Source organism: Equus przewalskii, chromosome 1, assembly GCF_037783145.1.
Source record: "Equus przewalskii isolate Varuska chromosome 1, EquPr2, whole genome shotgun sequence".
NCBI lineage: Eukaryota > Metazoa > Chordata > Mammalia > Perissodactyla > Equidae > Equus > Equus przewalskii.
The window spans coordinates 174472251-174488177 of record NC_091831.1 but is presented as its reverse complement, the minus strand read 5'-3'; the positions used below and the strand labels follow the sequence as shown (position 1 = coordinate 174488177).

Sequence of the window (15927 nt, the reverse complement as noted above, 5' to 3'; positions counted from 1 at the left end):
CCTCTCCCTTACGCCCTATTTCTAAGGTTGTTTTCCTTACATCTAACCTACACGTTATACTGAAATTCTTCCACAGCCCTCCCGCACCTACCTCACTTGCAGCCTACTTAGGACTCCAGCAGGCTTCACTGCACATCACTCCCTGAGCCCACTTTACACTCCAGTAACACAGCTCCCAGGGCGCTGCTCGCACCGCGCTGTCCCACGTCTCCTCTGCTTAAGCTATCGGCTCAGCCTGGAGAGGCTATCCTCAAACACTTAAGACAAGGTAATCACCCTTCAATTTCCCCAGCACTTTGTGTGCATGCTTCAGTAAGCACTGCATCAGTTCCTACTTTGTACTATGTTTTTGTCTTCCCTCCCTTAACAGACAGCATGATACCAGTGGCCCAAAGCACGTTAGTCCATTTAGAATTTCCATAGAACTGTCGTTCTAGACACACTACGGTTGAATGAATGAACACCACGGCAACAGCACCAAAACAGAACCCAAAAATCTTCACTGCCCCAATATTTTAAAGGGCTTTTTAAATTTTTTATGCAAATAGGCTTTTACAACGTGGCGACATAAATGTCCCTAAACATGTCAACAGACACCTATAAACACTTAGAAAAATCCCTGCAACCTCATTATAAACTGAACCTAAAAAAACCCAGAAATTTCCAAAACTTAATATCTCCAGATTTTACATTAACATGACCTTTTACATTAACAAGACACAGAAAGAAGCGAAGAACAATCTAACTTCTGGTAAAGCATCTCCAAGAAGCATTCTTTATTAAAAGACAACGCAGAATTAGAATCCCAACTCTTAGGCGTCCTTTCAAGACAACGGGAAGTTCCATCACTAAAGGAACTCATTTCAGAGGATCAGTCCTCAAGTTTCTCACAGTCGGGGGGAACCACGTGTCACTGACCCCGGTTCAAAATAAATAACGTGACGGAAAGGCTAATTCGTTTCAGGAACCGGGAAACAGTTACCCCATCTTTGCAAAGTCCCGCTAAGCCAATGCTCCGTTCACCTTCCTCATCTCCAGTTCCCCTTGCACCACAGAGAAAGACCGCCCAGCGTCCGACGAACCCGGCTCCTGCCTCGGCCACAGCTGGAGCCTGGCGGCAGGTGAGAAGCGGCTTCGGGACCCGCGACCACTGCCGCTCAGAACCCAAAAGCAAAGTCTGCGGCTTCCTCCCCCGCGCGGCTCCCGCGAGCCCTGGGCCAAGTCACCGGGACCGAGCCCGCACTCACCCTGCGCAGCTTCTCCAGGACCAGCCCCAAGGACGGCGCAGGGGCCGGCCCGGGCCCCTCCATGGCGCCAAGGTCGCCCCGGCTGGAGCGGCCGCAGCCAGGCCTGGCAGAGCCACGACAGGCGGCAGAGAAGGCGCAGCGTTCCGTCCGGAACCCAGACCCGCACCGGGCAACCGGAGCGGACCACTGCGGAGCCGGCTGCGGGGGGCAGCCGACGGAACGGCGCCGCCAGGCCTCACGGGTCCACGCGGCCCCCCGGGAGCTTCGGACCCCACGTTCCGCTTTCCGTCCCGGCGATCCCAGGGTCCCAGTCCGCCCCGCACACGCCCGCGACCTGCCCTCCCCCGGCAGCTCGACCCCCCGGTTTGGTTTGGGCTCGGCCACGGCGGGGGGGCGGGGCCCCGAGGCCGCGGTAAATTTCCCCTCCGGATTCGCGCGAGCTTCGTAGACGTGTCCTGGTCGTTCGCTCTTAAAGGGGCCGGCGCTCCACCGCGCGAAGCCACTCCCCGCCCCCCTTGGAAGTCGAGGGGCCCTGGGCTGAGAGAGCGGGCTGCGGCCTCACGCTTGGTGCTGTGCTGCGGCCCGCCCCGCCCCGCCCCGCCCCGTCCCGAGGACCAGGACTACGGCCTGAGCGGCCTCATCGGGTTGCCGCGGTGGCGGCGAGGCTTCTCCGGGAGGCTCGTCGGCGCAGCCCCGGGGGTGAGCGACCCCCTTACTCCCGCGTCGCCGCCAGCCCCGGCGCCTCCTCCCGCCGCCCCGCCAGAGCCTGCGGGCGGCGCCCCGCGGGAGCCCAGCCGGCTCAGACCCCGGGGCCCCTGCCGCCGCCCGCGCTCCGGCCCGAAAATGGCCTGCAGGGCCCGCGCCCGTGCGGCCTGCCAGCCGCGTCTGGACTCCGGACTCTGGACTTTGGACTGGAAGGCGTCTCGGGGCAGCCGCGGTCGGGCAGGGTTTGACCTCTCCGGCGCAGGAGGGCATCGGCCCGGCCGGGGCCTCCGTCGCCTCCGGCTGACTCACCCGGGCCCAGCTCCGCACGACTGTCTTCACCTGCGGGCGCCCCGAGTTACCCAAAGGCTAATGCAACCTGGGGCCACCTGGCCGGGCGCCTGCTGCTCCCCCTGAGAAGGGAGCTAAAAGAGCACCTCGCCCTCTAAATTTAGGACCCTATTTTTAGGTCCGTAAAGGCCCGAGGGCTGGATTTGCTGGTGGGAGGCGGCCATAGCTGACAAGAGGTGTAAAGGATAACCCCCGCGGAGCCTCCTTTGCCAGCAGACTAACACGCTCCCCGAGTCCGGCCTTCCAACTCCAGCCCCCAGTGGAGCAGCTCAGCGAGAAACTCCCGCTTCCTGAACGAGTCAGCCTGGAGCGCCCAACAGTTGAACAAAATCTTAAACCCTTAGGAAATTTCCCTAATGTAAGCTCTGGCAGCGACAGGACTGTTGTGCCAAAAAGAATCAAAAAATGGCCCAAGTTCACAGCAAGTGATTTTCAGGACCCAAATGCGGCCTGGTACTCGGGAACGTAAAGTGCTGTCTCTCGTTTGCCACATCAGCCAAGGGAGTTTCAGGAACCGTCCGTATCAGTAGCAGAAATTGCTTAATAATTCTCCGTTTGTAAGGTATTACGCAGCCTTCATATGTGTTGGACGGTGTGTATTGAAATTAAATTATGTGACTAGCTTATTAAAGTCAAAAGAGAAGCATAGCCAAAATTTTATCTTTAGAATATCAGAGAATCTTAGAACAATGTATGCCTCTGTTAGAACATTGTGCTACTCGTAAAAATTGTTCAATAAGTCTAAACATTTTCAGGGAACTCCAGAATCATTTTCAGCTCCCGGGGCTTATTTATAACCTAAAACATAAAAAGAAAAAAAATCCCTTTGCCCTCCCTAAGGCTGTCTGTGCCCTTTTCCAATTTTTCAATAATTACCATTCCAAATATTGAAAACATAGATTAGGGACAAAAGAATAAATGAAATTTTTTTTAAAAAGAAAAATCTAAAAGTGCCCCCCTTAGCAAAAACACAGTCAAACTTAAACTCAGTGCCAGATTCAAACCTGATTTCTTTCCTGTACACTTAATAGTCATACAGAACTTACCTCTTCTCTGGATCTTCAATTCCAATTTTTTAAAAAGTTCATGTTAAAATATCCTAACATGTAAATAGAGTTCTACCAAGCGCCTCATATCCTGGAGAAAGATTTCGGATTCTAACATATCCTGCACTCCTGTTTCCACACTGACTCTGATCCTGTTTTGACACTTCTGTGGTAAAGGGGTGCTACAGGTGGAGTTGTGACTACCAACCCAATGTCCAATTTCATGGACGTCACTCCTGATTACATAGATTATTTTTTTCTCAGCTATCATATATGTTACCACCCTCTTAAAATCTACAATCGAAAAGAGAAATTCTGAAATTAGTAACTGATAAAAATTAAATGTTTTATGCTATGGTCTATTCATATAGAGTACATGATTTTTACCATGTAAAAGATAGTCAAAGATTGTTCTCCTTAAGGAGACATGGAATTTTGCTGTCTTAGATAGCCCTGCTTTAAAGGAAATGGAGACCAAATGCTGTTAGTGTTTGTGACAGCTATTAGAAAGCGTCCAAGAACGCTGGAAGCATGCTAACCAGCAAACCTTGTCCACAACCTAGAAATTGATTTCCCTTATGAAGGGCCCCATTGCAAAACTGTAAGTACTAGTTACTTCCATTTAATTAAACAGGCAATGTCACAGCCTATAAGATTTAGTCCTTCGGAAGAAAATCAAACGTGCCGAGCCGCATTTTCATTCTCTGCTGGTGAGGTAAGACTTGTTCTCAGAACATAATGAATCAGGAGCTACCTGTTGAACAAGAGCTGGGTAATTTCCCTTGCTTATTCTGCATATAAAGCATTCTAATTAAGAATATATAAATGTAAGAACTCATAGAACCTCCTCAATTATAAAGTTGATAAAAAGTAGTATTGATTCCTATTGCTTGAACTATTCCAAGAAGGTATGTTGTGTACAAAACCTAACTGAAATTACCAGCAAACCAAAACAATTACCTGAAGCGATTAGGTAGGAAGAAAAGGAAACCCTTTCACCTAAATTTAACTGGAAAATTGCTCAAATTTTCCATTTACTGCAGCTATTCAAAACAACATCATAGGTGCTTAATAGATACACTAAGAGTGTTAGAATCCTAGATCTGGTAGGAATTCTTCAGAACGGTTAGTCCGAACATTATGAACTTAAAACCCTATGGAAGCCAGGGGCTGGCCCCGTGGCCGAGTGGTTAAGTCTGTGCGCTCCGCTGCAGGCGGCCCAGTGTTTCGTTGGTTCGAATCCTGGGCACGGACATGGCACTGCTCATCAAACCACGCTGAGGCAGCGTCCCACATGCTACAACTAGAAGGACCCACAACGAAGAATATACAACTATGTACTGGGGGGCTTTGGGGAGAAAAAGGAAAAAATAAAATCTTTAAAAAAAAAAAAAAAAAAAACCCTATGGAAGCCAAACAGTTGAAGTGAAGAATGCCTGTCTATTCAATGCAAGCACTGTTCCGCCTGGGCTTCCTGTTGCCGTATGAGAATGGGTGGTTGTGTGTTACAGCCTTCTGCTTTTTCAAGAGAAGCCAGAAATCCAGACTTGTTATATGAACTCACCTTTTAAATGTTGGCCACTGGTTCATAATTTTTTAAGCAATGCACAAGCCAGTTTTGCCAGCAGCCTGTCATCCAGGCTCAGTTTCTGATATTAGACCTTTAAACCTGAGACTCCCCCAGACAATAAGTGACTTTCCAAGGTCATAAGATAATTAACATTAAATTCAATATTTTCATGTCTAAAGAATTTCAACCAAAATGGTTCAAGTAATGTATTTGACTATGTTTACTGAGTCCACTGAAATAAGCATACTTAGCTTAGCCTTTATTAAATAAGCACTTTATATGAGAGGTGAATATGGTGGACTGAGTAATAAATTATTTTTTAGTTTAGTAACTTCACTGGTATAATTTGGGGGGAGTGAGATGACAGGTGCCGGATATGTCAGTAGGACATACCAATAAGTAGAATTAATTCCATGGGGAGTTGAAAGTTTTATTATGACTATTTTTATAATCATTATTATTACTATTAGTTTTTCTTTTCTCCTATGCTAGAGCAGAACTCTAAGTAAAGTTTTTAATCAACATCTTCAACACCAAATCATATGGAGTAAATTGATCACTTCCTGGGCTTATTTGCCAGGTAGTTTCAACTCCCTGGAACCTAGCAAAGAAATTAAATGAGGAGGAAGTCTCTGAAAGCACAATGATATCATATCATTAAGCCCAGTTTTCACAAAGACTCGTCACAGTGACACCACCATCGACCTGGTCACCCTAGATAGAGACCTAGTAAGTTAGCCTCACTTTTCCATTTTCTTCTCCTTGCTACATTCAATCAATCATTACATCCAGTGAACACTATCTACAAAAAAAAATCTGTCTAGTTTGTCCTTCCAGTCATTTTAACAACCATCATCAGATATTAGGCCAAAAGTTTAAAAATGTGGCTAGTGGGCCAAACCCAACCCACAGAATGTTTTGTCTGACCTGCATAGTACTTTTTTTAAATCTGAATATTTGCCAGCATTAAAAATTTGGATATGTCTATGTCACACAAAAATTCTGGATTCCCAACTTTTCTTGAAATATCAGCAGATCTGGCAAAAGCGGACTGAAGGTCAGCAGCAGCTACATCCTTCGGAGGAGGCTTACCCTCTGCAGCTTGTTCCGGTTCTCACCTTCACCTGCGCTTCTCTCATTTCCTTTGAGTTTGTAAACCCTGATTTAGATCTCCATTATTTATTTCCTGAACTAATGCAATAACTTCTTGACTGGGCTCCCTGCCTCTGGTCTTTACCCATTCAATCCTTATTTGACAGTGTTGACAGATAGACTTTATAAATGACACTTTTTCATTTTACTCCCTGCTTAAAATTCTTTAATAGTGCTGCATCATCTACAAGATAGAGTTTGACTTCCTATCATAACATGCAAAGCTGTTCTTGATTTAATCCCTGTATACATCTTCAGTCTCACCCTATATTCGATAGACTGAATTGCTCATAGTTCTCCAAAAATGCCGTGACCTCTCCCACTTCTGTACTTTAAAAAACATTCTCTCTTCAACCTAGAATGGTCATCCTTTCTTTTTTGGCTAATTCCTACTCTTTGTTCGAGATCAGCTCAAGCACGATCTCCTCTGGGACACTTTTCCAGGCTCCTCCTCCCCAGCTTCTCTATCTACCACTTCCAGTCAATCTACTAGGCAGCTCCTCCTGTATGTCAGTAGCATCCTATGGCTATTACAGCACCATATTATAATTATTACTTTTCCTACCTATGTCCTCCAACTAGAGTGAGCTCGTTGAGGGCAACCACTGTTCAATTTCATCTTAAAATATAAATGAGAAGATAAAAGTGCTTCCTCAATTATTTCTATGGTAGCAATAGATGAGAAAAGGAACTAACATTGGTAAAAGGCCTCCTCCGTGCCAAGCACTACAGCTAAGTCCTTCAGCAATATCTCATTTACAATAAGTGAGATAGGATTTAATAGGATTTAGAATAAATGAAAAAGTGGACAGATGGTGGAATTTTAGTTACGGCTTGGTTAAATTTTGAGGTATTAATTGCTTTTGTAAGATTCTCACATTACATCATTTTGAGGTCACAGCTGTCATTCAGATACTAATAATTTGCTTAAGGCTCATTTTTCAGTTCGTATTATTTGAGTTAACTCATTTGGTATAATTTTCTCTGATTTGAAAAAAGAGGAAGAAAAAAACCCAATGCTCAAGATCAATGAAGCTTAAGAAAAAGTTTTCAAAAATTCTGACAACACCCATGCAACAACCCATGCAACAAAACCTTCACGTAAGGAGAAATCTTACATGTAAGATTTTATGGAAAGAGAAACATTATGTGGTGTTTACATAAGTAGGATTCACTCAGACATAATTTGCAGCTGCTCCTATACTTAGTAAACTAGGCAAAATTATCGCAAAAGATTTAAAAGGTCAACTTACCCTTTCTGTAAGACTTACAACTGGTGAAAATGCAGACTTCGTGAAATCATAAATATCAATTTGAAATAAATATTCCAGACTCTGACGCTCAGAAGCATCTTCTGTTGGTTTATAAATAAAAATATGTTAACACTTGATGTGATGTAACTTTTGAATCTAATTTCTTTCTTAATTGCTGCATTAGAGAACAAATAACTTGTTTCTTACCTTTTTGAGCGATGGAATCTTGAGAAGACAGAGAGTAATCAGTTGAAAATGTTTGACTGCTTGGCAGAGTATTTTCCTCAGATCTGTCTGTTTCCACCTGAGTAGGCCCTTCCGTATCTGGTGATGTTTTTGATTTTTCATCATTATTTTCAGAAGATGGAGTTTTGAAGTGTACTTCTTCATGAATTCTCATAGGTAACTCTGTTTCAGAGAGCATATCTGCAAATAAATAAAGACAAATGTTTTGGTGGGTTTTTTTAATACTTGCTTTGTTGTGGACTTCCCTTTTGTTTTCTAGGCAGGTCATTCTTTGAACCTTTGTGGTCATTGTGACACTTCATTATGGAAAGAGGTCACTACAACATAAATTGTAGCCTGCATTAGTTCCTATGGCTGATGTAATAAATTACCACATGCTTCGTGACTTAAACAATACAAATACACTCTCTTAGAGTTCTAGAGATCAGAAGTCCTAAAACCAAGGTGGTGGCAGGGCTGTGTTCCTTCTGGAGGCTCTAGAGGAGAATCCATCTCCTTGCATTTTCTACCTTTTGGAGAGCATCTGCATCCCTTGGCTCATGGCCCCATCTTTCATGTTCAAATGCAGAAGTGAGGCATTTTCTAATCCCTCTCTCTTACTCTGACCTTCCTGCCTTCCTCCTATAAGAAACTTTGCAATTCTATTGGGCCCACTAGAATAATCTCTCCACCTCAGGATGCTTAATTTAGTCACATCTGCAAGTCCTTTTAGCTATGTAAAGTATCATATTCACAGGGTCTGGGGATTAAGAGATGGACATCTTTGGAGGGCCACTATTCAGCCTACCACATAGCGTTTCTCTTATTCCTTGACCTGGCAAGAATTTAAAAACTGTATACAATTCAATTCTCTATATTGTCTTTTTGTTCTAAAAAATATTAAAAAAAAAAAAACCTAACATAACTGTCAACAACAATTGTGTTGTACTATAGAAGCTTATGTCTAACAATAAGATAGCAAATAAATCCCCATAGGATATCATTCCTCTTAGATACATTTATTATCCAAGAAGGTGTAATATTTAAATAATATTGCAAATATATATATATATATGTATATCTCCTTGCCATTCAAGAAAATTGGTGAAATAGATGTTTCTTACTTTGTTACAGAACCAGAAAGAGTCAAAATAACCAAAATGATTTACAGTATCTACAGCCTACTTTATATTGATAGTTAATTCTGTTTAATAAATATAACAAACTGAGCTAGAAGAAAGGCAACATTAGAGCTTACAGCAATTAATTTCCAAGTTCTGAAATCTAGTCCACTGGATCATGTATATCCACAATACATATTTGCTAATATGTACTCTTAAATATAAAAGCAATTATCACTCAAACTTTTAATGAAGTTGCTCGAAAGGTGGAAGAACCACCCACCACTAAAGAAACTATATTATTCATTTGCATAGAAAGGTAGCCATATTCTTAGGATGTTTAAAACAAATTCAAAAATGATAAGGTACCAATCAAATGTCGGGTATTGTACTTTTTCTACACTCTTGGAGCTACGTTAATTTCAAAGTTAAACCTTTGTTTTCCCCTCCTCCTATGTTCAGCATATTGTTATATATCATAGCATATCATCCAGTGAGTATATTAAAAGAAACAGTGAACGAATAGAAGCTTTTTAAATCCTCAAATCAAATACATTCTTTATTTCAAGTGAAAATTTTAGAGGAAAATATGATCAAGAGCAATCCTTATTGGTTAGCACTTATAAGATGTTGTCTATTTTAAAGCACATTATATTATTTACTACTTTACTAGAGTGTGTGTGTAAAACAAATGCAGATAATGTGAGTCCAAAATATATTCTTGACATCATTATTTATTTTAGGAATTACCCATTTACTTTAGAAATTATCAAGAAAAGGTCGACAGCACTAAAATAACATTTTGTGTGTTTGTGTTGGCTCAGTAAAGGGAAAATACTGATATTATAAATAGAATATAAAAGTAATAAGTATGAGATATTCTCATTCAGCTGTTAGTAAAATACACGCTGCCATGAGTATACACAGGTATATGCTTGTTCTCTATAACAGACCCAAGAACAGCATAAGGCTGTGCTGAGAAATCAAGTTAAAATCAACAGTAAATTGTATTTTGAATTTCATTTCTATGCTATGAATGTGTCTGGAACAGGCAAAGCTTCTCCTGAGATTGATGTTTCCTTAATTTGGTGATCTCTTGAAATTCACATATTGCTTCAGTAAGATGAGAGTGCAATAATTTCTGAAAGGAAACTCAAGAAATTCTAAATCTTATCACTGCTTTTTTACGGAAGTCAAATAAATCTGTGCTGTCAGATAAAAACGCATATTATCCAACTAATGATATGATCATTACTTTAGGGAAAATATGTTTTGTTTTGCATTTCAATGAAACAAGGCTGATAGAAGTTTAAATAAAATATTCCTGACTTTTCTGCTTTTATGCTATATATTAAATATTTAAATGATTTATACCTTTAAATGATAATATACCCGAATTCAAATTTAGAGTGAAAAGATGTATGCACATCTCTCGAGAACCTTCATTTAAAAAGGATTACTCTTCCCCAAAATTAATTTAAAAATTTTTAATGTGAAACACGTATGTCAAAATTTGCCACATTTGTGATGTTGCATCATACATTTATGTGCATGCCATGTCAAATAGCTATCAATTTATTTTAAGACAATTAATTCAGTTTTCAAACATAGTTTAAACTGATCACTTGATCGAATTAACTTATCAAACAGGGTTTAAAAAAAATGTTGAGACTAGTCTTAGCCTGAAGTGTAGTATTCAAGTGAACTTCAGGATTGACGTCTCAGTTACGCTTTAAGACAAGGATAGAAAGGTGCCACTGCAGTCCCGACAATCAGTATTAACGGGCAGCAAGCGAATTACTCAGTGTGTACGTTCGCTCCTTGAGCTAGGAATTTAGCACAGCACTTTGACGCTGTCACTTATTTAGCGTTGTTTAGAAGATGAAGGTCCCAAGTGAGCAAACCCATATCAGTAATTTAGTAACGCCGTCTGTGGACACTAAAGGTAAAAATGAGCAGTCAACTCAGGAGTCTGAATACAATGGGACTGTTGTACAGACAGGACTCAAATACTGATCCACAGTGATGTTGAATGCATTAGGGGGAAAAAAGCCTTATTCAACAATTAATTACATTCAAAATGTGGCTAAATTGATTCTTTTAAAACATTATCTTAAACTGCATTTGAAATAAGTATATATGTTAAGAAAAATGACTATTTCCTGTAGTATTTTCATATTTAATTACAGTTTCAAGGTATTATTTTCACATGACTTGAATCTAAGCTTTACGATTTACATTAGGGCCTCCCCGCGGCCAAGTGGTTAAGTTTCCACACTCCGCTTTGGCGGCCCAGGGTTTCACCAGTTCGGATCCTGGGCGTGGCCCTAGCGCTGTTCATCAAGCCATGCTGAGGTGTCCCACATGCCACAACTAGAAGGAGCCACAACTAAAAACATACAACTGTGTACCAGGGGGCTTTGGGGAGAAGAAGGAAAAATAAAATCTTTAGGAAAAAAAAGATTTACATTAGATACAGATATACCTTTCTTACAATTGTTTATAAACAGAATTTTAAGTCAGATAAAATAACGAATAATTTTTCATATTTAACTGTACTTGGGAAACTCATTATTTAAATAAGCTCAACTGGAGTCCTTTTGTAAAATAGTTATTAATATTGTAATATAAATAGCTGCCCCCTAATTTGTCTGTTTTGCAAATTCCTGTATCAGTGTATTAGTTTTTCTGTAAATGTGCTTATCTGGAGTCTCACCTTTCATAAATATTGATTCAAGATCAGTGATTCGTTTTTCTTTTGCACTCTTTTTAATTAAGGCAAGTTTTCATTTGTTATCCCCTAATGGAGTTGTTGCAACTACCTGAAAACATTGGCTGTTTTGGCTATTTCTCCAATATCCAGAAAATAGGGCCGGTGGCTTTACCTGAATCCCTCTTTGAGTATTCCTTTTTTAAAGCAAATTTTGCATGACCCTAGGTGGTTTTTAGTTTAAGTAATATTGTAATATTTTGGAATAATCCACTTTGTTTATATAGTATGACATCTCTTTTTTCTGAAAGTTAAAGGAACTTCTGAATGTTTCCGTACAAGTCCCTCAAAGCTATTCTAACTGCTTCAATGCCCTATTCTCATTAGACCATTCACCAAGTTCTTCATATTCAGAAATTCTCCCAGCATCACTATGTGAAATGATAAATAAATTCTACTAAAATGATATTCAGGATGCCCTGGAGTTTCTAATAATATGCTCTAAGATATTTTTATATATCTAGATTTTGAATCTACATATCTATAGATTTGAATATATAGACGTATATCTATCTCTGGACCTGATGTTGTCTTGCTTTGTTTTAGTCTCTCTTCTTCTTCCCAATTTCTCTCAACTGCTTTTTCACAAATATTCCCTTAGGATCTAATAAGTTTAGAACCAAATAATTTCCTCTTTAGTCTTTGACAATCTAGGTCTCCAATGTTTTTAGTCTTGGAAAGCATCACACCTACACCTTTCTCATTCAGACAAGGTTTAGAATCTAAAGTCTATATTCTGGTTGAGGATGTTGATCCAGTAAAGAGCTCACATTTTGGAGAATATTAAGAAATGACATACAGTTTTTCTGGAAATTCAAGAAAATCAACTAGTTCTAAAGGAAATGTGTTTCCTTCTGAGTTTGATCCTGTCTCAGGAAAGGTTTTCTGTCATTCTACGATTTAACTGTTTTGGTATTATTGGCCAATATTTGCTGACTTTCTAATCTGTCCATCATAGAGACATCAGAATGGAGGTGTGGGAAAGTCATATTATGTATTGCTTTACTTAAAATACAATCCACGTGTTTTTAATCATAGGAGTTACTAGATACCTGGACATCTAGATCTAGAAGGATCCTCTGATACTCTGCTCTCTTCTATTCCCCTCTGTTGAGCTCCCAGAATTGAGACTCAAGGGAGAAAGTTGGAAACTTTTACCTTAGTTTTGCTTGACTTTCCTTATTATCTTGTACACTTAAAGAAAACCCTTATTAACATAGTTCTTCTTGGGGCGGGGAGGAGACTACAGACCTAGAATAAAATATTATTTAGGAATCAAGACTATTTTGAATTATTAAAGTTACCCTTGGCTTAGGTTTCTAAGAAAACCATTCAAATATAGTTGAAATGGGAAGGTGTAAATGAGGTAAAAAGTGAGTGTAAACAAGCAAAAATCCTCATCGACCAGAAAGAAAGTACATGAACATTGTCCAAAATAGATTAATCAAAGCAGAACAATATAAAGATTTTATTTAGAAAATAGAGATAAATACTAAAAGACATTTTACTTTCAAAAAAACATTATTGTCCCTGGGACAGAGGTGGGAGTAGAGATGGACAGAAGGAACAGAACATGCTTTTTTTAAAAAAAGAAAAAGGAAAACAAAATACCTTAGCACTGTTTATATTTTTAAACCTGTTTATATATAATACTTTGATAAAATAAAATTTATTGTAAAATACCTTAAGATCTTCTTGGAATGTCCATATATCTCCAAGCATTCTTTTCCCTTGGGATTTTATTTTATAAAATTAAGATCTAAGTCCCAAAGTAAACCAGAAATAGGTAAAATGGTAGTTGATAAGGTTGTCTTTGATTATTGGGTATTTTGAGAAACATGCATTCCTGGACTTTTTCATCTGATTTGTATTTATAAAAGTAAATTATTTTTAAAAAGTATATTATATTATAGACATTTTAATACTAACCTGACTGACTGTATCCGCTTTTCAACATCATATTATCTGTGGGATAATTTCCAACTGAAAATTCTTCTGTTTCATCATTTTCAACTGCATTATTTTCATCCAGTATCTGTTTGGCAAATGGCAATTCTGTTTCCTTTGGAATGTTCTGGAAATTCCAAGGGTTGTCAAACTTATACAAGAACTTTTTAAAATACAGTAAGGTATCAGAATCATCTCTCTTCTCTAAGACTCTTTCCTTTCCTATTTGGTCTTCAGTTTCCATAATTTTTATTGTTTTTATTTCTTGTTCTTTATCAGGGTCAAATTCGTTTCTTGGAGGATGTTCATGTTTATCTCCTCCACCTCCTTCTTCATTTTTTTCATCATCTGCTACAATTTTATCTTCATTGGCATATGCAAAGCCTAGCATACCAAAACCAAAATCAAACCAACTTGGCTTGAGAATTGAGCTATCATTAGAGATTGTGTCTTCTTTTTCTGTTAATATTTCTGTATGTGGAACTGTGGGTTCTTCCTCAGGTGAAATGGAATTAGGAACATCTTGTAGCGGTGGATTGTTTTCTTTGGACAATACTTCAAGCCCTGTATCCTCACCTCCAAAACCTAAATAACTTATAAATCTACCACCAAACCAACCCGTGGCTTGAGGATTGAGAATGTGCTCTGACTCGGACGTTAGTTCAGACTGTTTCTTTGGCACTGAATCGAATTCTGATTCAGATTCTTGCTTATGTTCTGTTTGGGGCTCGCCATTACTTAATTCCTCTAGGTCATTCTCATCTTCTACTGCTATTTTTCTACTTCGAAATGAGCTTTCTTGTGGAGGCTCAATAACTGACTCAGAAGTCTTCCCCTCAGCTTGTTCACTTCCAAACCCAAACCATCCTTTTGTTTCAGGCACAGTTGAGGATGGTGGGCCGTGATCCGCTTCTGGAATAGGGTCCTGTTCCACACTTCTGGCTTCTGCTCCTTCCCAGTCTTTTGATTCACTAGTACTTCTGCTATCTTCAGGAGCCTCTGATGCTGGAAATTGGTCTTCAAACAAAGGACTTTCAGAAGTTAAATAAAATCCAGGTTCTATCTGAAAATCACTTTCATATACACTAGATTTTTGGTCTTCATTTTCTTCATATGGAAATATATTTTCACCATTATCACTGTTTAATTCATTATCTTCATTTTCAAATGTGTAGCTTACTCCAAGAAGACAAAGAAAATCAGATTCCTAAAAGGAAAAAATTATGATTGACATACGAAACTCCATGCTTCTCCCTAAATCATTTAAACGGATGCCTATGATTTCCCAAGGCCACACACCTAGCTCAACAGCAGAGGAAAAACTAAAGCTAAATCTCCTAAACTCAACCACTTGTATCACAGCTGAATTCTCAGGGTTACTGATATAAACATAAATAAAAACCCTTTTACATTAGGATTTATTTGTTATCAAATGGTTGAAGAATTTGAGAAGCAGAGACAATCAAGGCCTTGGGTATGTTCTGCAAATAAACTGATGAAAAGGCATACATGTCCGCAGAGTCTTACTCCTCCTGAGGGTGCACTGAATGGACACACGCAGCTGAGCAGTGACTGGAGGGAGAGGAGTCTCATAGCACAGGGTCACAGCTCAGACGGACCAGAGACTCGAAAGCTTGAAGGCCTGGTTAAAAGCAGCACTGAGACATTTAGACTTCTTTCATTGAGATAAAACATATGGCCGATGGAGGTGGGGAGTCCCTCGCTCATCTCACAGCACAGCCAAATCATCAAGAAGAAAAATGGTGAAGTTATTTTTTCTTAAATCTTAAAGCATGAAACAGTGCTATGTGTGCACTGTTCTTTGCATATCACCATTGAGAAATGAGAATAAAGCTCAGAATTTTTGAAAATAAGCTTCAGAATTACAATTTTACTGTATATTTTTGCCACTGCAATATAGTAGGTGATTAATAACAGGCTCTGGAGCCAAATTCTCTGGGTTCAAATCCTGGTCCTGCCATTAACTGGTTTTGTGACCTTGGGTGAATTACATGACCTTTCTAAACCTCAGTCTTCTCATCTGTAAAATGAGAATAATGATAGTACCTACCTTCAAGGGTGTTGTGGGGATTAAATGAATCAAGTGTTTAGAATAGTAACCGTCTCTAGAAAACACTAACCTAACCTAGCCCAAGGTTACACTACCCCAGAGGAGCCAGTAATGCAAAGATAAAAAAGCTCAACCCCTTGCCTCTATTCAGGACAACTCTGAAAGGCCATCCTGGCTTCAGAGTTCCTTATGGAATCAATTAAGACCTTTTTTGCAACTGCATCACATTTCACTTTCTCTGTCTGCCCAATCCCACTTTTTCTTTTGTTCCCTCACAGGTGCTATTCCCGAGAGTACTCTCTAATAAACTTCCTTCAATGCAAAGGTCCAGCTCAGAGTCTACTCCCCAGGGAAACTGACCTAAGAACTTGGGGCTTTTGTATGCCTACTATGTGCTCTGCACTGTGCTGGTGCTGAAATTCTACAGTAAACAATAGGAAAAATGTAATTATAAATTGTGATAAGTGCTATG

The 15927-nt window shown here is 39.9% G+C and overlaps 1 protein-coding gene across 18 annotated transcripts in view; it reads right to left on the bottom strand.

Annotated features, from left to right (window-relative positions):
* MIA2 (MIA SH3 domain ER export factor 2) overlaps positions 1 to 15927 on the bottom strand; it is an 88079-nt gene that overhangs the window by 65923 nt on the left and 6229 nt on the right. For 5 of the 18 annotated variants that reach the window (XR_011542553.1, XM_008519426.2, XM_008519428.2 and 2 more), the window contains exons 4-6: positions 13367 to 14591; positions 7529 to 7747; positions 7322 to 7422 (exon numbers count right to left, since the gene is read on the bottom strand). Coding sequence is in view for 9 of the 18 variants with exons in the window: in XM_008519426.2 (XP_008517648.1) it covers positions 7322 to 7422; positions 7529 to 7747; positions 13367 to 14591 (1545 nt within the window). In the remaining 9 variants the exon portion in view is untranslated. Of the gene's footprint in view, positions 1 to 1247; positions 1950 to 2261; positions 2790 to 3346; positions 3525 to 3954; positions 4101 to 7321; positions 7423 to 7528; positions 7748 to 13366; positions 14592 to 15927 lie in introns of those variants that run through there. The other 13 variants (XM_008519429.2, XM_070629572.1, XM_008519430.2 and 10 more) reach the window with 6 other exon arrangements.